The sequence below is a fragment of the Rhamphochromis sp. 'chilingali' genome, assembly GCF_963969265.1.
Source record: "Rhamphochromis sp. 'chilingali' genome assembly, chromosome: 20".
Taxonomy (NCBI): Eukaryota; Metazoa; Chordata; class Actinopteri; order Cichliformes; family Cichlidae; genus Rhamphochromis; species Rhamphochromis sp. 'chilingali'.
In genome coordinates this window covers 28,633,425-28,658,475 of record NC_137947.1, presented here as the reverse complement: position 1 = coordinate 28,658,475, position 25,051 = coordinate 28,633,425, and the positions used below count along the sequence as shown (strand labels likewise).

Below are 25,051 nucleotides of genomic sequence, written 5' to 3'. Positions count from 1 at the left end.
AGCTAGTGAGCTGTGTGTGTGGTGATTGATTGCTCCTGCTCTGTGGAGAGGAGTGTGTTTTGGTACTAACCCTTTTTGACTTATTTTCAGTTTATCAACCAACACCTGAGTTTTGGTGTTTTCTTTCTTTAAAAGGTGATAGCGGCTTGTCCGTCTCTTTTAGTTTAGTTACTAATAGAAACATTAATAAAACCTGTTAATTTAACCATTTTGCCTCCTTGTCTTTTTTCCAACCTGGACATCTTTTTTTTTTACTTTCCCTAATCCCCTGGACCTTTTTAGGGGAACGTAGCACCCACTGTGGCCTGAAGCAAGTGTCTGGTTTGGCCCATTGAGTCTGAATCAAACTTGCAAAGTGCCAACCCTCACCTGCCTGCTTCCATGCCAAAGCAAGCTCTGCACTGGTGATGCCATAATCCTATAATCGAATCATCTTTAAGGGACAGTCCCGGCACTTTCTGGACATTTTTGGGTGCCCCAAAGCCTTCTTCACAACAATTTAACCTCTCTCTTTACTTTAAAGTTCTCAATAATTCAGTAAATTGTCGATTTGAGTGCAGTGTTACTGGCAGCAACAGTCTTTCTGGACAAGGCCTTTTTATGCAAAGTTATGAAGTTTTCTTGCACATAACCATGGTGAACAGAGAAAAATAACAATGATTTCAACCACCACTCTCCTTTTAAAGGATCCTGTCTGCTATTCAGACTCAACCAACATGACAGAGTGATCTCCAGCCTTGTCCACTAGCACCTGTGTAAATGAGAGGATCCCTGAAATGATGCTAACAGGTGCTCATGTTGCAGTGCTGAACTGCAGTATAAATTGTTTTTGTTTGTTTGTTTCTTCTTGAGATTCTGGAGTTTACGCAAATTGGCATCACAAAAACTAAAGCAGCAAAACTGTGATAATCAAAACTTGGGTCATTCTCAAAACTTTTGGCAATGACAAGATGTAAAAAAAAATCCAACTTTAAAAGAGGATAGAACCCTGTGGTAACAGTGTGGATGGTAAAATTTGACTTTTTCCAGCTATCTGTTGTAGTTAGTCTACTTTTGATTCAAGCCACAGAAATGTGAGTTTAATCTTTTTAATTACTTTCTTGTATAAAAGCATGATGTCGCCAGATAATTCACATGGAGCCAAGCCTGTAATTTAAACACTAAATCACTTCTGCATGCAGCTCCTAAAGGTAGTGACAAACAAGAACGTTCTCTGCACCCTTGTAGTTCAGTGTGTATGTGTGTGTGTTCACATTCACACACAGCCACTCGTTACTGTGTCCCACTCCAGCTGAATTGACTTTGTGCTTTGTTCTTATTCTTCCCGATTGGCTCAGAGACAGGGCCTGTAATAAAAACAGTGGTGAGCTCAGGTCAAGGTAAAGGCAAGACACAGATAATGAGAGGAAAGCAACCTCTTCTAGTCCTCCCTCTCCTCTTCTGCCTGGAAAGAGCGCTCGGTTCGATTGCTTACACGGAGCAAAAGCAAAGTAGCACACGTAAACATTGCTACGGCACAAAAACAAGGGGAGCTTAAATGTCAGAAGGCTGAGTTGAACTGACATTCTGTGACTTAAAAAAAAAAAAAAGAAACAGATGCCAACTGGTGAGACAGAAACAATAACAAAATACAATTTCAATCTATTACTTTAAATTAAATTGACCGGTCAGAAAAATAGAAAACCTTTTCAGAGATGCACACTGAACTGCGCGGCTCTGGAAGATAACAGAATCTTGACAAGAAGTGGCTTTTAGACTTGAGATAATAGACAAATCACAGGTGTGTTAGCGCAGGCTCAGGTCACCCTGCTGTTCATACAATATTGATTTAGTTGGCAGCCAACAAAGGCGCACAAAGGGCACAGCCAGGAGAAACATGTATTCATCTAGTCGCACTGATTTTGCCAGTGGCTCTTAAAGAATAAGAACAGGGGACAGAGGGAGAATCTGAGAATCAAACTGTTGAGTAAAAACAGCCTGTTTTAGTTTAAGCGTTGTGTTCAATAAATTGCATGCTGAAAAAAATGTTTAGTCTCCCATTTCTTCTTGTTGCATGTTGAAGCTCTACTTGGAACCTTGTTAAGATCCAACCATGCAAAATAGGATTTTTCGCGATTTTTCAAGTGGTCTTAAACTTTTGATTGGGACTACATATGTAATACATTACTTTTCCAACCCTAGCCACAGCTCAACTGGAAATGGCAACTGAAGAAAAAAAAGAATAAAGAAATGCAGTTCCTGACATTACCCTTTTATCCTCATTCTACAGTTAGCTGACTTCAGAAGGGATGAGGAAATTGTTAGGGAAGTCGGTAACTTTTGAAAAGTTGAGTCTGCAACTTTTGTAAAGTGCAAACTGTGCCCAGGCCTGGTATACTGTAGGTGCTGCTAATATGACTTTGCAAATATCTGCATTGACAGCATGCCAGCACAAAGTTAGCAGTGACAAATCCAGAGTGGTTTTAAAGCTGAGTGCATATTGATCCCAGCCAAGCAGCCAGAGCCTGATCTTAGACCATTAACAAAAGGAGTAGTGACAATGCCTCTCAGACCAGCTTATTATTGCAAAAGTAACTTATTGAGTACTGTAAGAAATTGCTTTCCACACAGAGTAATTCAGTGATGTAGTGCAAAATATATGACTGAAAAACTACTGATTATGACAGAACATACGTTGCATTTTACCTAACATCCATATATTTAATAGCTACTGTATAAACCCAGATATCCCCCAACACACACATTTGGCACACCCCAGTGTAACAAGTGTTATTAGTCAGAATTCACTAATACTACTAAAAACTACTGATTCAACCAAAATTATCTTTACTTTAAGAAATACACTACTATATTTTTCACTTGCTGACAAATATACTCATGGAAAAATTTAATTACCGTAGTAGCATGAGCTGGATTATACAGTGAAGCAAACATCAGCAACAAAGGAAATTTGTACACAATCTGACTCTGACAGCTAATAGATTCTCTAGAATTCCTCCTTAACAAACTGAAACACTGTGAAAGTTTAAACCTAATTAGCCCACCATATGAAATGACTAAATACAGCAACCTGGCAGATATAACACAGGTATGTTTTCCCTCTTATGGACCGGCAGTTCCCTCCTGTATCAAAATGAGTTTTCAACCAGTAAGCTGTTAATAAAATTCATCATGCAAATAAGATCGAACATTACTTGAAACTTGTTTCAGTCTTTCTAATGTGGCAATAAGATCTGTTTAACCAGCATTCTTTTATCATACTTTTCAGATAATAAAGTACAATCCACGTTTGTCCTGCACAGACATCATGATGACGACCAGACGACCTGACCAAGGACGCAAAAATTTCCCCGTTGTGGGATCAATAAAGTCTTATCTTATCTTATATTAGTCTTCTAAATGTCTACTTATGATTCAGTGCGTGCTAAATGCACAGGATATTACTCTCTATTGAAAGATGATATGGAAGCTAACTCTACCACTTAAATATAGCTATAGTTCTCTTTAGGTTAGGAGTTCTCAGAATACACTATTCAATAAACCATTTCATTAAGACGGACTCTTTCAGTAAAAATGGAAAATATTTTTTGAATCTTTTTAATACAGATATATTGTCACTAAAAATAAAATAAGTACTTAAGTCATCCGATCCATCCACATAATATGACGTATTCAAGTGCCAAGAGTAGGGCGAGAAAATGAATAAATAAATGAATGAATGAAATGGATGGAGGAGAAAGCACATCAGGCAAATGCTGACAACACAAAAATAAGCAATGGGGAAAAAAGAAACCTGATCTCTTAGCAAAAAAGTTGATATAAATCATATTTCCCACGACTTGTGTGAGCCCCTGAAGAGAGTACAATTTCTCACTCCACTGCCTCCGCATGTACGCACACAATAAAAAGCCAGACTGTTGCCAGTATGTGTTTGAATGTGTGTTTAGGTGAGAAGGTGGCCGGGTATGTTCGTCAGTCAGAAAACCTGACTCATAAATGAACCTTTTACGTTACTTTGGTCTGCTCTGTCTTATTCCCGATAGGGTTGCAGGTACAAAACTCAATGCAACTTCATTTCTGCAGAAAAAGGTTAAAAAATAAATAAATGATCTTTGTGCAGTTGGACTTCCAAACCAGCAGAATGTTATTTCTGCTAAATATTAAGGTGCTTAAACAAGACACATTACCATTCTTGTGTTTTGTCCTTTTGGTCGGTGTTTCTTTGTTTTTTTTTTTAAAGCTGAATTTTGATAGCTATACAAACACTGGCTGTAAAACTGCTCAGTACTTGCTATGTTAGGTCATGAGACTTGTCATTCTCCAATTCAATCACCAGTTGCACCAGTTCTGCATGTTGCTGCTGTACTGTTCACTTGGTTATGTGATGTGATGATTAGATGTTAAGGTTAGAAAAAGGTTAGACAAAAAAAGACACTACCCTTTAATTTCAACTTTTCAGTTCTTCAGAATAAAAGCACATGTTTACATGTAGCAAAGTAAAATAATAATGATAACAATAGCAACAACAATATTATCAAGAAGAAAAACAAAATGAAACGGGTATCACACCAAAAACTAATGCGACCATTACAGGCATTATTCTGAATGATCTCCAATATAGACATGAGATATTAAATTCATTCGCACACTATGCTGAAAACCATGCACTCACACCTGAAACACTTTCACATAAACTAGTGAAACCTTTTACACGTGTTATCAAAAGACTTCCTCACATACTAATCAAATGTGTTCATTTATATATCTGGACATTTCACACAGACAAGTGAAATTCATTCACATACATACTGAAAATCATGCAGACACAAATGAAATGCTTTTACCTCTACAGTTGAAAAGCTCTTTAGAAAATCTGATGAATGCTTTTACGAAGACTTGGAAAATATTTCATGCACACTTGAAGGCAAGAGAATTTGATCTAAAATGTAAAGTAACTGAAAAAATAGATTGCATTTTAAAACATGGGGAAGTGCATCTCAAACTAATGTGTGCTACTTTTGTTCATGTTTGTGCTTTTTGCTCCTGCCACTGAACTAATAAACGACAAAAGATTGTCACTCCCATTTTGTTCAAGCCATTAGCCTTCTACCTATGAATCGCATCACCAACATCAGGCAATGCACTTTGGGTTTTTTGAGGAATGCATGCAAACTCACCTGCATTGGTTGATTGCCTAGAGAACTAGAGCCAAATGTGGTACCATGTCCTGCTTTAACACCACACAAAAAATTGCCCCACAACCTAACAGCAATCCTTAACAACACTGATCTCAGCTAAAGCCGTCAGAAGCCTGTCCAAAAACAATAACTATTAGCCAGCTACCTTTAGCATGGCTCATCCTGGCAGCGTAGCAACATGCCGATGCCAGCTGCAGCTTCAGTCCAAACACACTGTATCACATTATCTACATCAGCAGTGATTCAGCACATGTGCAGGATGCACAAGGAGAAAAAGGTCAAATATAATTTGCTACATCACTTATTGAATTTTATACATTGGTGTGAAAAAGTGTTTGCCCCTTTCCTAATTACCTATTTTTTTAGTATGTTTTTCACACTTAAACGTTTCAGATCATCAATCGTCGTGTGTCTGGCGACACTCTCGATGGAGGACATTGAACGACATCTACCAATTCGAAACCACAATAACAGAGTTCTGGCTGATTGGAGCTGGTTCAGACCATCTTCATCTCATGCGGCCCCCCCTGGCGCCAACTGGATGCTCAAGGCAAAAGCTGACGGGAATAACAAAATTCTCCCTTAGATAATAGGACTGTGTTGTGACGTTCTTCCCCTCATTCAAGGCCACCTGCGTCAACCGAAGACTGTTGACTTTTGCTTAACCGGGTGAAGGGACACTTTCTCTCAGTTGAACACGGAACACACACACACATACGCATGTACACGGACACATACCTACACTCCAGCCCCCACCCCCTCCAAACGACTTCGAAGCTTATGTCTTCTACGCTGTGAGATGTGATGATTTATGTGCTGAGGTGGGTTTTTTCTGTTCTCAAACTGATCTCCCTGTTGGAGCTCAGTCTGGGGGAGTTCTTTTTTTCTCCTCGTGTTTCCTCATGTTGTGCATTTTCTATGGTTTCGGTTTTGGTCGCTGCTCGTCTGGTCGACCGGCCAGTGCTACCCTAGCCTGACCTGTCTCCCCAATGTGATGTTTGTGTATTGTATGTATGGTTGGCAAGGTATCATGTATCTTAATTGCCCCTTGGGGATAAATAAAGTTTTGTGGACTTTGATCAAATAAATCTAAATATTAGAGACAGATAATACAAGTAAACAGAAAATGCAGTTTCTAAATAAAGGTGTTTATTATTAAGGGGGGGGGGGGGAATCCAAACCTACATGGCCCTGTGTGAAAAAGTGATTGCTCCCCATTATAATATGTATTAAATGTGGTGTACACTCTAAGAAATGATACATTGATGTTGCTAGCATTATGTAAACGTTTTATGTTAAAATTAATGTCACAATTGATTTTTAACTCTAAACACAAGGATATTGTTTTGATTTTAATTAATAACACAATATTTCAATACAACAAAATGCAGTACATTAAATTCAACGTAAAAAGTTCATTTAAAATGAACAGCACTTTAATTTGAAGAGGATTGTCCTAACAGGCTCTCCGTACTTCTCAGTTTGCACATGTGCAGTGTGGAAGTTTGAACAACTGCCATTTTCAACCGAAACTTGCATCATGCTCAGAAGCCTGGATAAAATCCATTGCCATTTGAGGATTATTTGGTAAGTACAACCATTTAAGGATGACATATTTGGTTAATGTGTACTAAATGATAAACATTTTCGGGAGTACTTCTGTATGTTTTATTTTAAAACAAATGATGTCTGGTAATTTTTTTTTTTAGCATTCTAGCTTGTATGCCTCTCACAGGTGTTATTAGTCAGGCATTTAACAAATATTATTGGGCCCACTTCGGTGTAATTTCCCAAAATGTTTTACGATTCATGTTAAGCTGCAACTTGCCTACTAAGAACTGCAGCTTTAAAATTACTCCCAACATCTACCGCGCATGCTCCCTGGTGTCAGTAATGAGCACCAGGAGCGCCAGCGATCCGATCCGTTTGAAGAATGAAATATATGTATAGTGTATTTTAGAAACATGCATCAAATAAGTTGCTACATTGTTTGAAGGAATTCTACCCCGTGTTGATATCTGGTTTAGTGTTAATATCAGTGATTAAAGTGTAAGACATGCATTTATCTTGTGTCATTAAAATGCAGCATTATGTGTAATACAGCTATATGTAATGCATTTAACTCCTTGTATCAGTTCCATTGATTATCAAAGTGACAATTTGTGTGTTCCCCCTTCATTTTATGTTGGTCAGCTAGTTCTGTCTGTCAGTAGATGCAACAAAAGTGGCTCAGATGTGATTGTGGTTACTGTTATCTTTTATTGTAACTCTTGTTATCGTAATAAATACCAGAAAATATTGTGATAGGATTTTGAATCCATATTGCCGAGTTCTAATCTTCTATTTCATTTTAACATTTTTAGGGGTACAATTAATAATTATATTGTTGAACAGTCTAGAATTGATTAAAGCAAAAGTGAAAGCTTTCATGTATTGTCAAAAATGAAAAGCTTCTAGTTTTGTGTTCATATATTTGTTGATCTGACTCAGAAGAATCAGTGCCTAACCAATCATTAACCTCACTGAATGTCACTAATGTGAGTTGTCAAACATTGTTTAATTACTCATCGCTAATCACTCATCTGTTAATATTTTTGACTTTGGTTTGGGAAGAGGTGGAAAAGAACCAAAATCTTGTCTCACATTGAGTTCTTATCTCCACCAGAATATCAGCATTGATGTTCGACGGGAATGCGTCCTAAAAACTATCTGTGTCTACTTAAATAAAAAGCCAGATGACCTGTTCAAGGAATTCTTGGTAAGTTAGAAAAGGGGAAAGATCAGTTTGTTTGTTTGTTTGGTTTTTTTAATTTGGGATAGTAAATTGAAGGTGGGCTCATTTGTTCATATGTATCTATATGCAAGTAACTTTTTCCCCCCTTTGTTTTCATTTTAAGGATATGGATCTTAGTGCAAGAAGAGAAACGGAGCAGCTGACTTTAGGAGTCTGTGTTGTCAGACATGAAGGAGCAGACTCTGCAGATACACCTGAGGACATTGGTGTCATCATAGAAGGATACACTGTGCTGAAAGCTCTTAGTGATGTGGCAAAGGGGTGTGCCCTCCTGCTTGGACTAATCTACAGTCTAAATCTGAGGTACCCAAAGCACCTGAAATACATATTTGAATTTCTTCAGAAGGTGCTGATGGAGTTGGATGGGAACAACCTATCCATGAATGTGCAAGTTCTGAAAAACAAACTGCTTGAGTGAAACAGCCTGCACTGAACTATAGAGGACACTGAACTGGTTACAAGATTCTCAAACCCATCTCCTTGCACTTTATAAACTGTTCAGTTTGAATTCCGCAAGAACTTCTGCAAGGCCTCATACTTTTTGGCATGCTTTGTTCATGTTGAACTTTTACCACCATCCAGCTACATTGAACAAGACTGCTCCTAAGTTTGGACTTCATTTTAAGTTTTGGGGAAAAAAAAGGTTTTTTAAATATGGACAAAAATGCCACTAAAGTCATTTCTACTTGTTGTTTATAGGACTGTATTGTGAGTTTTCCATTGTACCCGAAGCAAGTTTAAATTAAGTCATGTTAATGTTAAAAATGTTGGAATCACAACACTTTCCAGTTTTAATAACTTGATTTTAACATTCTGCATTATGTCTTCCTGTACTTAATATGCACTTGCATATATGTGAAGATATTTTTGTTTAGGAAAAAGGCATTGATCTAGAATTTTGAACAGCTCAAAGTTTGCTTCAGCACATTTTACACCAAGTGTTATTAAAGTTGGGTTAACTGAATAAAATTGTGTTTGATTTATTCAATTTACTTTAAATAGAGTAAGTAATTTAATCCTATAGTTTCAGTAGAGCTCGTTTAGGGTTAGTCAATTTATCAGATGTACTTAAAATTTGTTGTTCAAATTAAATGTGTCATACATTTTAGATTTCACTAACCCAGTTGTGTGGAACCGGTTGACATAACTGGGTGGAGTAAATGCAACATCTTATTTTATAGAGTAAGTAGGGCTTGTTTTGGTTGAGTAGATTTTATTTAGTGTTGTCAATTTAAGTCAACATGTTAGTTAGATCAACATTATGATATTTAGTTAATACAACACCATTCTTGTGATTTGCATTTAATTAGCCAAAGCTTGACAGATGTACTTAAAATTTGTTGTTCAAATTAAGTGTATCATACATTTTATATTTCACTAACCCAGTTATGTGGAACCGGTTGACATAACTGGGTGGAGTAAATGCAACATTTTATTTCTTAGAGTGTATTACATCTTTAGAAAGCTGAGTTTGATTTCTCTAGCCACACCCCAGCCTGATTACTGCCACACCTGCTCTCAATCAAGAAACTTAAATAGGACCATCCTGACAAAGTGGAATAGACCAAACGATCCCCAAAAGCCAGCCATCAAGCTGTGATCCAATGAAATTCAGGAACAAATGAGAGGACAAGTAATTGAGATCTCTTAGTCTGGAAATGTTTATAATGCCATTTCTAAAGCTGTGGGATTCCAGCGAACCACAGTGACCATTATGCACAAATGGCAACCAACCAAAATTACCCCAAAAGTGCAGCAAAAACACCCAATGAACTCCAAGCCTAATTTGCCTCAGTTAAGGTCAGTATTCATAACTCCAACATAACAAAGAGACAAAAATGGCCTGCATGGAGTTCCAAGAAAATCACTGCTGAGCAAAAGAAATAAAGGCTCATCTCAGTTTTTCAGAAATCACTTTTCACACAGGATCATGCACATTTGGATTTCTTTCCCCTTAAAAATAAACGCATTTACTTAGAAACTACATTTTGGTTTCCATTTAAAAAAAAAAAAGGAAAATCAGGAAGAGGGTAAACACTTTTTCCACTGTAAGTCTAAGCTAATAACAGCATATATTTCAATTAGGTATTTAGAGCTGAAAAAATTCAGTACAGCTAAATGCAACATTATAAATGAGGCATTGTAAATAACAGCTCTTCATAATAATTTTTCCCCCTTTTTCTTCATTCGTTTCCATTCTATAATGAACCACAGTGATCACTGCCAATAGTAACTTACTCATTCATATGCATGCTACTTCTACTTATATTAAAATATGTTTTAAAGCTTTTATTTTGTTAATGTGCAGTTTTAGGTTATTTATATTAAACAAAAAAATCACCACTAAAATATGCCATTGCTAGATTATAATATAATAAGCTATCCAACTGCAACATTGGGGGCATCAATCAATAAAAAAAAGAACATTAAATGTATACAAGTACAGATTTGATGTGTGCTGCTCTGCATAAAGATCACGTTAACTACATTTAAAATCAATCCTGATACAAATACTTTTTTGTACTCAGAGAGTACACTGCAGGGTTGTTTTATGTATTGTATTTATAAAGCACCAAATCATAACAGCAGTCAGCTCAAAGCTCTTTAAATTGTAAGGTAGAGATCATACAATGATAGCCCAACAGTAAATAAAAAATCTCTTTCCATAACACCAACTAAACAATTCTTTGCAATTCAGCAATGTAGGCACACGATGTGTGGAATCATCAGCTGCAGGAGAAGTGAAGCACACATACTGTAGCTGCAGCGCTATGTTTGTCATCTACAAATAGATAAATAGATAAATAAAAAGAGATCCATATTCAGGTGTTTATTCCTTATAATAAGCAGCCATCTAAATAAAGTCTATGCAGATTTGGCAAACTTGGAAATAGTTTCCTAAATAAGATGGTTATTAAAAGATCACTTTGGTCAATTCTTAACTACATATTGATTCAGATTCAGTTCCTCATGCTGGCCAATTCAGAAAGAGTTGCTATGATTTAATTAGAGGTCACACATATGGTCAGCAGCGCCTTTATTTCCAGTGGATTTCCTGAATATGAAACGCATTCAGGAATGCGTGTTGATTGACCATATGTGTTGATTGGCCTGCAGACCAGAATATAGACATCATATAGTGGATGATTATAATGTATGTGTATATATAAGTGCTTATAGTGCTGCCCAAGTAGTACAGATGTGCAAGTGCACATCTGTCTTAGCCTGACACGCTGCTGTCACTTAATATTACTCACATATAAAAGCGATGGCTTTCACACTTGCAGTAAGCTGTTAATTAACCGACTCTCAGTTCTATCTAAGGATGTTATTTTTCACTTTCTTCTTTGTAATATGTGAAGTATCAACTCTTTCTCCAAATGCAGATTTATCTGGTGTTCTGATGATTTCAAGTCACTCACCTAACAAACGTTACTGTTTGGCGATTCTGCAAAACATCGGCGTACTTTGCCAAATTATATTTTTCATTGTCAAGAAGAGGAAAAAAAAACTAAGCTAAGCAATTAAATTAAAGATACATGAAAAGTGACATAAATGAACTGAAATTAATTTCTCTCTTTTATAATTACTTTAAGTCTAGTTTTAAATATAGGCTAGTAGCTACACACACTCACAAAACACTACCTCCACTGAACATAAACCTGCTTACTGATCCTATACAGAATATTCTACCAACAGAAATAAAGTAATTTTTTATACCTCATTCTTTTCTGTTATGCATGTTTCAACTGACAGATGGAGCAAAATCAGGGAGGACTGCAGTGGGATCACAGCGATTGTGAATGTGTGGCACTGGTATTAAATATTTCATTATTTGGTGAATTGAATAGTGTTTTGTCTTAAAAGCCAAAAAATCATCTCTCTTTCCCAAATATGGTAAATATAAAAGTCAAAAACACAAAATATTATTTAAAATCCCTCAAATACCACCAACCCCCCAGGGCCTGGTCAGCATCTAAGCACTGTAAAAACCTAAGGCAGGCCCAGAGATTCAGGAGACACTGTTCAACATTGTACAAATCCAAACTGATGCATTTAAAAAATATACATGAACAGGACAAATGATGCTGCAGAAGCTTATCGGGGTTCAACCTCAAAGACTCCTCACCTGCAAGACCCTCAGTACCTCACTGACCCCCTACATTCTATACTATTACATTTCTCTGCATGGTCTCCACTTAATTTTAAAAACCTGTAATGCTGTTTTAGTCAACCATGCATGGTCAGTGGCCCCAGTTAGGAGTATGCACACCATTTTTACCTTGCAAAGCAAAAATCACATTTACCCTAAAATATTATTTTTGTGTGAACTGTTGTGGTTGCATTTGTAAGAAAAAAGTTGTCAAAGGTAAAGGATACATTATTTTAGTATATTCAGCACAACTTCTTGTCTTCCATGATAGCACATGAACTAATTTATTAAATGCATGCCGGTTAATCTCTCTTTGAGCTGAATGCCATAAATGAGAGTCTCAAAGAAAGCGGCTTATTCTAGATGAGACATGAGTCACAGCTGCAGAAAGACTTCAAAAACACTATTTCCACTGACTGGAGATCAAAAAGGATTCAAAAGCCGTTTGAAATCATATTTACAGAAGTGTTTGTACGTGTGTGGTTTTGTGTGTGGGTCTGCTTGTGTGTTTTGGGTTTGTCTATGTGTTTTTGTGTTGACCAGTCACATGCCAGGAATAGAGCTGCCAGGGGGGAGATGACTGGATACCGCTACGAATGCTGGGTAGTTTGCAATTCTGCCACAGGGATCCACAGGTACATAAACACACACAAGCATATTTAAAGGCAAAAAAAAAATGTTTAAAAAAATGCACAAACACACATAAACACACGCACTCACAAAGACATACTCGAGACAGCAGGTGAGAGTGAATTTGGCAGCATTTCCACAGAGAAGAGTGAATGGAGCGACTCTGCAGTCAGCATCCCTCCTCTGCTATTCCACTGCTGTTGAAGCTGAACAGCAGCCGGCTCTGTCTGATCTCCTTCACTCACACACACACACACACACACACACACACACACACACACACACACACACACACACACACACACACACACACACACACACACACACACACACACAACCCTGCTGTTCTATCTGTCCCATTCTGTGGTTGATGCTACTGGGTTGCCAGTTTCTTGCAGAGACAGCACTCATCTCTATAGCTCCAGCACTGAACACAAATTTACAAAGAGCTCCTGCAGTCACACCCCGCTTAGAGACTGTACATCAAAACCTCAAACTAGGGACAGACTGAAACAGAGAAAGGGAAAACAAAAAGGCATCAGTTGGAACATGAGATGCCACCTTTACCAAATAATCATCAGTAATGTTCATATTTAAACATTAAATACAAAAAAACAAACTTAACTCGCTCATAGAGCAGCAATGCCTTACAGTCATCCAACTGATTTCTTTTTTGTGGGCATTTTCCTGTGATATTGGAGGTTGGCTTCAAAATTCAATAAAAACACAGTTTATGTGTCTATGACCAACAAAGGGATTCAACTCATGAGTCACGCCTGATCCAAAACTCCTTCTACTTAAGCCAGAAATAGACAAATAGTAGCTCAGAGACTGAGGGTGAGGACTGAGGACACCATCCAAAACATCCACTAAACTCCATCCTGAAGAGGTTTTAAAGCGTTTCAACAAACTTTGAATTACTTCCACTGTGCTGCTGTCTTGGGTCACTTGTCTGCAAGAGGCTGCTCATCAGGGAAACGTAAATATAGGCCATTTAAAACATCTGAACCAATGAGCAGCGCATCTGTAGCGCATAATGTTACAGATATTAATGTCTCTCCAAAAGGAAAACTAAATAACCAGATAAGGTGTTCATCTCTGGATGTTTAGCTCTTTTTTGTTATACTTAACTCCCTGTACAGTTGTTGGCAAAAGAAAAAAATAGCTACTGTACAGAGACCACAAACATGTTTTGGTTTTGTTTCTTTATCTATGACTTTAACATGAGAATCTAAGGGGATTCACCCACTTTTGGAGCCAACCTAAGTGGTCATCGAAGGACTTTCATGTTGGTTTCTAGTTCTCAGCCTCTTTGGGTTTTTTCACAAGTAAACCATCAATCGACTGTCTGGAGTCAACTGGAAAATAAGTGCTGCCGTGTTGACAAGATGTGTGATGAGAAAAAAACTAAAACAAAACTAAAACTCCTGACTGAAAAAAATTCTCCACAACTAAGTCCTCCTTTCTCTTTCTGTCAGTTAATTCATAGCAGATTGCCTATTCTTGTAAGCTTCTGTAGATTTATTAATCTCGTCAGGCTTGAACACTAAAGGACACTGAAGAAGTTCTTTGTATCACACAAGAAACAAGTACTGACCTGAGCTGAACCTGTAAGAAATGATGAAACCATACAGATAAGTGACAAAACATCCCCAAGCCCCAGTAGCTACCTTTGAAATGTGAAGCGTTTCTGTGTATCAGACATTCACCGCGACTCCGAGACAGCCAGAGAGAGCAAGTGAGGTGGTGCAGAGAAAGATGGAGTATCAGAGTGCAATGGAGACAGGGAGCTACTGATGTGAATCATGCAAAATTTATGGAAGCAATAAAACTGTTCAACGGGAGGTGCCGATGGCAGGGGAGCATTATATGCTGAAGCACTGGGTAGCAAAGGATAACAAGCTCAAGAAGACATAATACATGCTCAAGTCTTGCCTGGAAGACAATTGAGAGGGCAGCACAGAAGGTCCGTGGTCTGTTTGCTATTTATGACTTTTCACCGAGGCTGAGCAATACCCAAAAAATATATTTAGAAATATTTTAAAAGAAATACATAATTTGAATACAAGAAATGAGATGAGTATGAGGAACTTGGTTGAGGGAAAGAGCCACATATGTGCCACAGCATTCCGATTATTCTAAAAGCCTTATTTATTCTGAATTGGTAAATAATGAGGATATGCAGCTATATTCATACCATACAAAGCAAACAGAGGCCAAGAAATTGCATTCCCCCAAAAATCAGGAAACAGAATGAATCATATGTTAGCTGGGCGTCTACTCTCACCACAAAATAAATGAAAGTCAACAGTCAATTATGTTGACAAATCTTTTGTTTTTTTGTCTTCTTAGTTTGAGTGTGTTAAAGAATTGCACTTTTAAAGATTTGTGTTATTTATTGTTAAAGCACAACAGATATTTATAAGAAGTACACAAGATATACCAGTAACTGATTAACCAGACTGTCTTCATTGTTTGACTCATCAACTTTATCCCTCTGTAGTTACAGCTCTGCACTTCGCCCTTATTCTTGAAAATTGGCACCTTCTTCTCCAATCCTTAGGCATCGTCTCACTTTTGAACAATCTGGTTAAAAACTCCACTGCGCTCTCTTCTTGACAACTCCATACCTTCACAGTTATGTCACCTTTACCAGCTGCCTTTCTACTCTTCATAGCTGCCCCCACTTCCTCCTTACCAATTGATTGCATTTTCTGATTCACTAACTGTCCTTCTTCCATCCTATTTTCTCTTCTTTTCTTCATTAATCAGCTCCTCAAAGCACTATTTCCTACTTCTCAAGGACTCTTTTCATCAATTATCCTAACTTGTTACACATACCTTCTGTCTTAATTTTTCTACCTAACCAATTGTAACGGGAATGACAGACCCGACCACATCGTTCCCACTTTACACCCTTTATTTTGGTTGCTTTTGCCTTGAAACACGGCCGCAGCTTTTCAGCTGTGTCCTACACACAACAACCACCTCCAGGTCCGGGCACACTCTTTTGAACAGGGGAGGCGTAATGAGCTGATGCCACTCCAAGCCACACCAATTAATACAGGTCCCTTCCTTTTTCCTTAGTGTCCAGCCTCACATACAACTCACTATAAGGCTTTCCCTCTGCTATACACTTAACTTACCAGTACCCCTGTCTACTTTGAATACTTTCTTGTGCTTCCTCATTCCACCACCATCCTCCAAAGTGTCATCTCTCTCCAGATGACACTTCAAATGTGTCTCTCAGTTTCCATCAATACTTCAGCAGTACATTCCCATCATCTGTAACCATTCCTTACCACCCAGAGCCTGTCTCAACTCCTTCCTGAACTCTGTGCAACATTCTTCCTTTTTCAACTTCCACCATTTAATCCTTGCCACTGCCTTCCTCTTTCTCTGTCACCAGTCCCAGGAGACACACTCCACCACTTCATCCAAATTACTGAAGATTTATGCTTCAGCTGGAAATTTACAAACCCTCTGAACACTATACCATAACCTGAAGTGCACCTCTCTAGAAATGTAACTACACTATTATGACTGGCCTGTAAGCACCATCAACTACTCCTGTGCACTTCCAGCTACTTTTTGCAGATCCTTTCACTGGAGTTTTAAAATTTTTTTAGTGATAGAATAACAATCATTGTCTCAATATAAGGAATAAATTCCCAGAAAGAGATGACTGAAACTAGAATGGACATGAGAGATGTACAAAGAAGTGAAAATTCTAGACAGACACATCACAACAGAGAGATGGGACCCAGCGGGGATAAAAGAGGGTGGCATCTTATTTGTTTCTATTGGATGACACCTAATGTAAAACACAGGCACACAACCACACAGTAATTAACACATAATGCACACAAATAAGCATAAATGCTGGAAACATAAGTCGACCACATAGATTACACTGTATGCTCTACAAAGACTCTGCAGAAATCTAAACCAGGCCTTAATCAAGACTACTTCTTCTAGATGACATCCAACCTGTGGGGCATACACACGAATAACACTGAACATCACCGCAGGGCTCGCGGTGATGAATCGCTAGCCTGACGTCCCGGGGCTAGCGACATCTCCGGTCGGGCGACCAAAAGCTATCTCAGCCCTGCCCGTCGGGCGATTTTGCGAGCCCTGCACCCCTTTGACTTCCAGCTCTAGACACACTATTCACCTTCACAACACTATTCGCACACTTTTCCTTAATGATTTTCCTGTAGAACAGCTTGAATCTACCTTTAATACTCCTGGCTTTACTTCCTTGCCACCCGGTCTCCTGCACACTTACTTCCTATGTGTTTTCCATCATATCAGTAAACTATCTCCCTTTACTTGTGACCCTACTTTTAAATTTGCTACTCACCTCCACAGTCCAGCCTGTCGTTACACTCCTTTCCCCCCTCCTCTTACTTTCTCCTCAGCAAAAAGTAGCACAGTTTCCAGCAATGACTTGTTGCACCAGGGGCAATCACCTCAACCAATCTGATATGTGAATGTCTTTCTTGATAATCTCCATGTCTTATTTGGCAAAGATGCAAAAAGATTTTACACTGGCTGTCCTTCCTGTCACAACCCTCCTCATTTATCCAGGTGTGGGACAAGCACTTGAAGTAATAATGTTGTTGGACCCTGTGAAATAATGCTCAAAGTCTGCACTTCAATGACAGTTCATTATTTAACATCCAGTGTGGCGGATGGGAAAAAAATACAGGGAAAACTACAAAAATGTTGTCATTATACAAATGTGTGGACCTGATTGTAATGCGTCAGCCTGTCTCCTAATGGAAGCTGCTGGAGACTGCCACCACCAAAGGACATCAGCATGTACAGACCAGGAAAAAAAAAAAAAAAAAAAAAGAGGCCACAGTGGTAACTGGACACCTTCATGGCAGCAACAAAGCCAACCACAAATTAACATCTTTGTTGACAAAGACCCCCAATTCATAATTTTAGAACAAAGAGAGCGTCAGGTAATATTTAACAATCCTTTTGTATGTTCACCTACACACAGCCTTTGTAACACCTACACAAAGATGTGTAAATGCACCGTAACTCAGTCCTTATGGTCAAGCGCTGTTTGGTGGCTAAATGGCCCACATGAGGCCACTGAACAGGCTGGAGGTCAGGCATTGTGTAGATCGTGGTACAAGAGTACAACTCAGGTTGTAATACTCCCAGGTGTGGATGTTTTCCTCTAGAAAGCAAGTAAACACTCCAGGGCAAACCCAACTATGACAAATTTATTATAAAATGTTTTAAGAATCACCAGTCTGTCTCTCTGCTGTAAAAAAAAATATCAACAGAACAAAAACAGCCAGAATGTGTATAAAACATGCATGCTTCCTGTCACACTAAAATGTATGTTCTCCTCTGAGGGCCTGAAAGTCTAACCAAACATCTAACATTTTGTCAGCTGCGGCTCTAAAGGTTGGTGTGGTTGTGGGCGCGTTTGTATGTGTGCAGGACAAGGTGAATGGAATAGTCAGAGAAAAGGGACACTAATGCCCGGCATACACATGCATAGACACAGACACAGACTTCATCCAGATTTGACAAGGTTAGTTAATCATCTGTCACGGGGACAGGGGAACGGACAGACTCCCCTCTCCTCTGTCCGTCCTCCATCTCTTCTTCTCTATTTATCCCTCCATCTCCTCCTCTACTCCTTCATCGTCTCTCTGTCCAAGGGCAACTGTCCTTTTCCACCGATATTAACCTTGTAAATCTCACCACATGCTTTTATCTTTTTTTTCCCCTGTCAGCCTGTCTTTGCTTCTGTCTCTCTCACTCTTTTCCCCCCACTGTCTTGCTGTCCCATACTCTTTACAATGCTATGAGCACAGGCCTTTCCCCTTCCTGCTAGGGACAAAGCTGTGTCTCTATCATTCAGCACCGTAATCGGCCACACATCACTGCCTCCCAGCCATTTAGCCCAAGGTAAATCTAGTGGTCCCTTTTATAAAGAAAGATGGAGAAAATGGATATTGATAGAAATGATGGACAGGTGACACAAAAAGATGGCGATGACAAAGAGTTGCTGTAGGGTCTAAGAGAGCAAACAGCTGAAGTGTAAAAGAGAAAAAAATATAAGGTGATGTGAAAAGAGGTACGGATAGATGGATTTAAGGCTGAAGGAGGATTTCCCTTATATTATCAGTGCAGTCACTGTAGTCAAAGAAGAAAAAAGACATTATGGATGATATTAGTTTGTTAAGAAATCCAGTTTAACCAGCACATATATGCCAAAGAAGAAAATAAAATGTAAAACATAAACACAACACTGTGGTTGCCAGGGGTCTCAAACTCAAGGCCTCGAGGGCCGGTGTCCTGCAGATTTTAGATGTCACCCTGGGTCAACACACCTGATTCAAATGATTAGTTCATTACCAGGCCTCAGGAGAACTACAAGACATGTTGAGGAGCTAATTCAGCCATTTAAATCAGCTGTGTTGGATCAAGGACACATCTAAAACCTGCAGGACACTGGCCCTCGAGGCCTGGAGTTCAAGACCCCTGGCTTAGAGGAAGGTAAGCCCCATGTCGCTCTTTTGAGCTGTGCCAGTAGGAACACACCAGGCCTGGCCCAGGTGGTGACCAGGTAACCCTCTCTGAGGCAGGGTGATTTGTTCTCTATACACCGTGGCTATAGGAGATGTCTTCGTCAAAGCCCACAAAGCTGTCCTCGCTGCCTTCTCCAACTACTTTAGAATGCATATAACTTTTTAAAGTTATATGCATGTCTGGACTCTCAACAGTGACCAGTTTGACCATAGAAACCCTCACAGAACAAAATTACTCCTAACAGCACAGCGCCCGTGATCACTCAAATCCTGATAATGTGACAAAGAGAAAAAAAGTAGATAGTTAACAGTTTAGGAAAAAGATTAGACAACTAAATTAAATAGGGAAAGGACATGAGGAATAAAGTGAGGAAGTAAGGAGAGAAGAAGAATGGAAAAAAGAAAGTTGAATATGACATAAAACATATGGAGGAAATATTAAAGAGGTGTCAAGAAGAGGAAATGTGTAGAGCATGGAGAGAAACACAGCTGGGAAAATGTGACCAGGGGATGTTAAGGAGACCACGAGAAAAGCCAAAAGACAGGATACAGAGGAAAATAAAGCCAAAAAAAAGAAGAGAAACTGTATTAAAGGCTGTACTGTATGGGGGCGTAGAGAGGCGTGCATCTATCAGCGCCATGCTCCTTGCAAAAAGCCGCCAGGGACAGAGACACCAGTCAACTCAGGAAATAAGAAAATGATTAAGAGCGATTTAATGTCATGCCGCCGCCAAGCCAAAACGCACATCTGTCACTGTGAGACTGATGCTCCTACACCTTCTCACTTCTCCCTCCCTCACTCACACTCTAGCAGTCACTCACTCATTCATTACACTCTCCTGGCGCTGATGGGTTTTTTTTTTCCTATCAAGACCCATACCTTCCCAAACCAGACTCCAGAAGCCTTCAAATCACGCTTAACTCCACTAACACATGCTTTCCTGTGGGTTCATCCCACACTCACACGCTCTCCTGTTTCGACTGCTGGATTATGCACTACAATTATTTCCATATGAAGCATTTAAAAAAAAAAAAAAAAAAAGTGAGGAGGAACTGCTGAGAGGTTGCTTCTAATCAAAACATACAGATCTGTGTGTGTTCATCTTCACTCTGAAGGTTTGAAAGAAAGAAAAAATAATAAAGGAAAAGCACACACTGCATTCCTCTTCGTACTACATACATTTCAGGTTTCATCCGGTGTCCTGCTGGTGACCACAAGCTCTAAAGGAACCAAAGCTGGGAATCATGCCTTCTAAATACTGCCCCCACCAGGTTGTTTGTGGCCATTACAATGCTGTAAACTGCTGGTTACAAGTAATATTTTTACACGTCTGAAAGCTGTTAAAATAGGGAATGTCTGCCAAAATGTTTCTGCTGCGTTTAAATGAACTTATTTCACAGACACACACAGAACAGGATGTTTCTGCAGAGCACTGACAAGGTTTGCTGATGCTCATCAAAATTAAAGTTATTAACCTCCGTGACCTTTGCACTTACCATTACACTTCCCTCCATTGGTGGGGTCGCCATAGTAACCAGGCATGCAGCTCTGGCAGTGCGTCCCTGCTGTCAGGTTTCCACAGTGTTCGCATACGCTGCCGTTCACACACCTGCTGTGACCGTTACATTGGCATGCTGGAAGAGAACATTCATAGGAACATAAGAAAGCATGTGCAGTAGTACACATCATCTTCACTTCACCATAAGTGGTTTTAATGCAAGAACACTACAATAAATACCTGCAAAGGTTATCATTTTATTTGTGCTGAACGTCGCATTGAAAGGAGTTCCTAATATTTTTTCTGCTTCCATCATACACATTGCTCACTATCAGAATCACTTGGCAATCGCATACTTATAGATGAAGTGGGTAACTATTGAAAATGCACATTTCCTACTTCAGTTCTAGCAGCAGATAAAACACCGCAGCCAGAAGAGGCTACACTATTCATATTAAGTGGGATACTCAATTACAGGGTATGAAAGGTGAGTCCACAAAGCTTAACCTTGGTGTCATCTGGTCCAGTCTGGTCTCGTGGTTCACTCACCGGGGCACTGGATAAAAGCCCAGTTGTAGCCTCTGTCTGATGAACAGAGACCCTGATCCACCACCATGTCCCTGTCTCGCAGTTTATCCCGGTCTCTGGGCCCTGCCTTTGCGGTCACAGGCTTTAGAGGGCCTCTGTAGGAGCCCTCCATGCAAATGCCCCTACCGGTGTTACTGGGATCACCGCACCAACCACACTCCACCCTCTCCAGACACTCGGCGCACGTCCTCAGACCTGAACAGTTTTGGGCTGACAGATAAGGGATGTAAAAAGAAAGAAATCAAATATAAACTTGCATACAAGCATGCAAACTTTACAGTCACGGAAGATAATTTTGCTTGTGTAGTCAGGATGACAATGCAATTCAGTCCAATTCAGTTTTATTTCTATAGCACCAAATCATAACAATAGTTACCTTAAGCTGCTTACTGCCCAAGGAAAATAAGTAATGTTACTCCATGATATTTCAGTCTCTCTGGCATAGTTTTAAAGGTCACAACATCAGTGTATCTGGATATGTTCATTTGAATATGAACATTCAACTAATGGGTCACTCAATTTACATTTGATAGTAAAATATTGACAAATTTTACCGATTATACTTTAGAGGCACAAAAACCAGTTGTGTTCCCAACATATTAGTTAGTGCAGCATTTCAAACTCAAAACCTTTTAAATATGTAGAACTACTATCATATACTTCAGCACCAGTCTTATCTGTGTGTGAGAGACATGTTCAACACACATTTGGTTTGAAACCTTAAAAGCTGATTTTAACCATATTCTGTCTTTTACACTTACAATTCTTCCCAACAGGTTGAATAAAAGCATAAACACCATAAAAGCCTTCTGGGATGTAATCTACACCGTCTAATATTGTTTGCATCTTTTGCTTTCACCTTTTCTTTGACCCTCAACATTTAGAAATAAATGGGCTTTTCTTTGCCATGCCATTCCACATGTTCAGAGGAGCATTTGTATTCATAAAGTGGAGGTGACATTCAAAAAACACTTTACTAGTGGGATTTAAAAATGGCATTATGTTTTTAAGGTATGGCATTTAATAGTTGTAGAAGAAAACTGAAAATCTCCATACTGAAGCCTTTTTAGTTCAGCAAACGCTGCAGAGAGCAGGCAATCGGTGACGAACATTAGATTTTTTTTCTTCTAGAGTCTCTGGCCTTCCAAAGTTAACTCTACAGCTTGTTTTTGAATCTCATTCTTGTTTTGCTCTTGTTCTCCAGTTCAGCTCATCTTCTTGTCATGATGAATTTTAGTCTACAAAGCCAGGGTGGAAGTACACACTGACAAAGAGACTTTGTGGGTATCTTGCCGTGTACACAAGAAACCAAAAGGTTGAGAGGAGGTATGCGAGGTGTTGTTTCTTATAGCCCAGTGAGATGATTCGAATGCGTAACATTTGCATTTTCACCAGAACTTCTTTCTCTTTTGAACATGAGGCATTTTCATAAGCCACAGATGTTCCAGCCGAACCAGTATCTGTTTCCTTCTCTATGCGTTCCTGCTTGAAATACACTCCTTGTCCTCTGTGTGTTTGCAAGCTACGCTGTTGCATTATTCAGCTTCAGCAATGCTGATTCATTTGTTCTCTCTCCCACTTTGTAATTACCAACTTCTGCTCCCCCTTTTTCAGATTTGCTCTTTATCTCCTCTCTGCCACAGTCCTATCCTTCTTTCTCCGTTTCTATTCACTAAGGCATCTCCCCATCTCGTGCTCATTCACTGCTGCTTTTTCCACCATTATACCCTCTTTTACATATTCTGTCATTTTGATTTAATTTGATTTTTTCCATTTATTCGTCTAAAACCCTTTTAGGCACAAATGAAATCACAAGCGACGGAACCGCTCTACTTTTCCTTCATCCTCTCTTTTTTGTCTGCTCTCCCACTGCGCTCTTTTCCCTTTTTACTTTCACCTCCCCTTAGTTCATCTCTTTTTGCCCTTCTCTTCTTACAGCTCACTTGATCTTTCACTAAAGTCAGTAGTTCAAAGAAAGGCGGTTCAACAGAATATCCCTAATCCACCACATGGTAGGGTTTCCGCTGACAGAAAAGCACACATTTACATACCCAAGAGCAGACTTTAATATCCAATAAATATACCAGGCCTGTTTACCATTTAAAAATATCAGTCCATTGCATTTATGTTGGCAGATTTTGGTACCAACTCCAATTCTCTTCTGCCAGATCTTTTTATTTATTCATTTTTCATGAAAAGAGAATTCTTTGATTTAATAGATCCAATCTGTTCTCATTCTGTGACAGCTGTTGTTTGTCCCTCCAGGTCAGGTCAGACTCTCAGTGCAGGGCCACAATTTTTGCTTCAGTCTTAGTAATGCTCAATACATAGTCCCCGGACAATGACACATTTTTTTAATATACTTGAGTGCAAACCAGTCTGACATTACTCTTTGCTCCATCCATCCATCTTCTTCCACTTATCCCAGCCCGGGTCGTGGGGACAGCAGCGAAGCCCAGATCTCCCTCTCCCCGGCCACTTCCTCCAGCTTGTCCAGGGTAACACTGAGCCATTCCCAGGCCATCCAAGAGATGTCATCTCTCCAGTGTGTCCTCGGCCTACTCCTGGTTCTTCTCCCAGTAGGCACGTCAGAATAAGAGTCCAGATCCAAGCAGACTCCCTAGGATATCTCCCAAGATGGTTTGGGCATCTGACTAGGATGCCTATTACTCAGATGTCCAAACGACTGGCTCCTGTTGATGTGGAGGAGCGGCTCTACTCTGAGCCCCTCTCAAATAACCGAATTACTTAGTTTAACTCTAAGGGCAATGCCAGCCACCCTTTGGAGAAACCTCACCACCCCCCTTGTATCAGTGATCTCATTCTTTATACCTTAATATAGTAATGATATGTCACTACTATATATCATCACTACATATCGGTCTTTACCAAGTAATGAATGCTACACAATCTAGCATTGAGACACATGAACAAAACATTTCCTTAAAAACGTCAAAATTTTTAAGATTTTCTTTTCTACAGCTTATTTGGCTCTCGATTTCTTGAACCACACTGAGAAGGAAGCAACACTATTTATCTGTCAGTGTAAGTCACAGCTGAGCTTGTGCCTATCTCCTCTTCAATTTATATCCAATCTAAACCAGTTCTGGACCATAAGACAGACAAAATGTTTACTCAACAACCAATTAAATTTCCCCCAGCTTTTTTTTTTTCTCCAAAAAGTGAATTGTATAGTTGTGTGTCTGCAGATACTTGTTTCAATGGTTTGCATGGTTTGAAAGCTACAGGATTTAGACTTGAGATGTAATTTTAGTGTAAGACAATTTCTTCACGACTAAAGGCTGTTTTCAGCAAAATATTAATGTAAGATTTGACTAAAATTTTGAACTGCAATTCATTTGCAAAATGTGTCAAAATTAGTGAGAGAAAATGCACCAAATATTTCAGGCATCAGTCTGAACGCCACAAATGTGATAAAACGGGCTCAATGGGCACTAAGTGGCACAAGTAAGAGCAATTAATTCAAAAGTGAGAGAATGTAGAAGAAAACAAATACTAGCATGGACGGAAGATACAGAGATCCTTAGATGTTCCCTTACATAACAGTAGTTTGCATGGATGATTGAATTTACCTGCTATGTTCTCGCTGCCTGAGCCTTTTCTAT

General features: G+C 39.1%; 1 protein-coding gene and 1 long non-coding RNA gene across 2 annotated transcripts in view; one reads left to right on the top strand and one right to left on the bottom strand.

Moving 5' to 3' along the window:
- Positions 1-25,051, bottom strand: part of atrnl1a (attractin-like 1a) — a 341,974-nt gene that overhangs the window by 200,339 nt on the left and 116,584 nt on the right. The window contains exons 20-21 of the mRNA XM_080869803.1: positions 21,387-21,635; positions 20,836-20,973 (exon numbers count right to left, since the gene is read on the bottom strand). Of these exons, the coding sequence (XP_080725929.1) occupies positions 20,836-20,973; positions 21,387-21,635 (387 nt within the window). The remainder of the gene's footprint in view (positions 1-20,835; positions 20,974-21,386; positions 21,636-25,051) is intronic.
- On the top strand, positions 6,698-8,961 carry LOC308388850. The gene is made up of 3 exons (XR_013970180.1): positions 6,698-6,785; positions 7,864-7,956; positions 8,096-8,961. It is a non-coding gene; the product is annotated as an uncharacterized lncRNA (long non-coding RNA).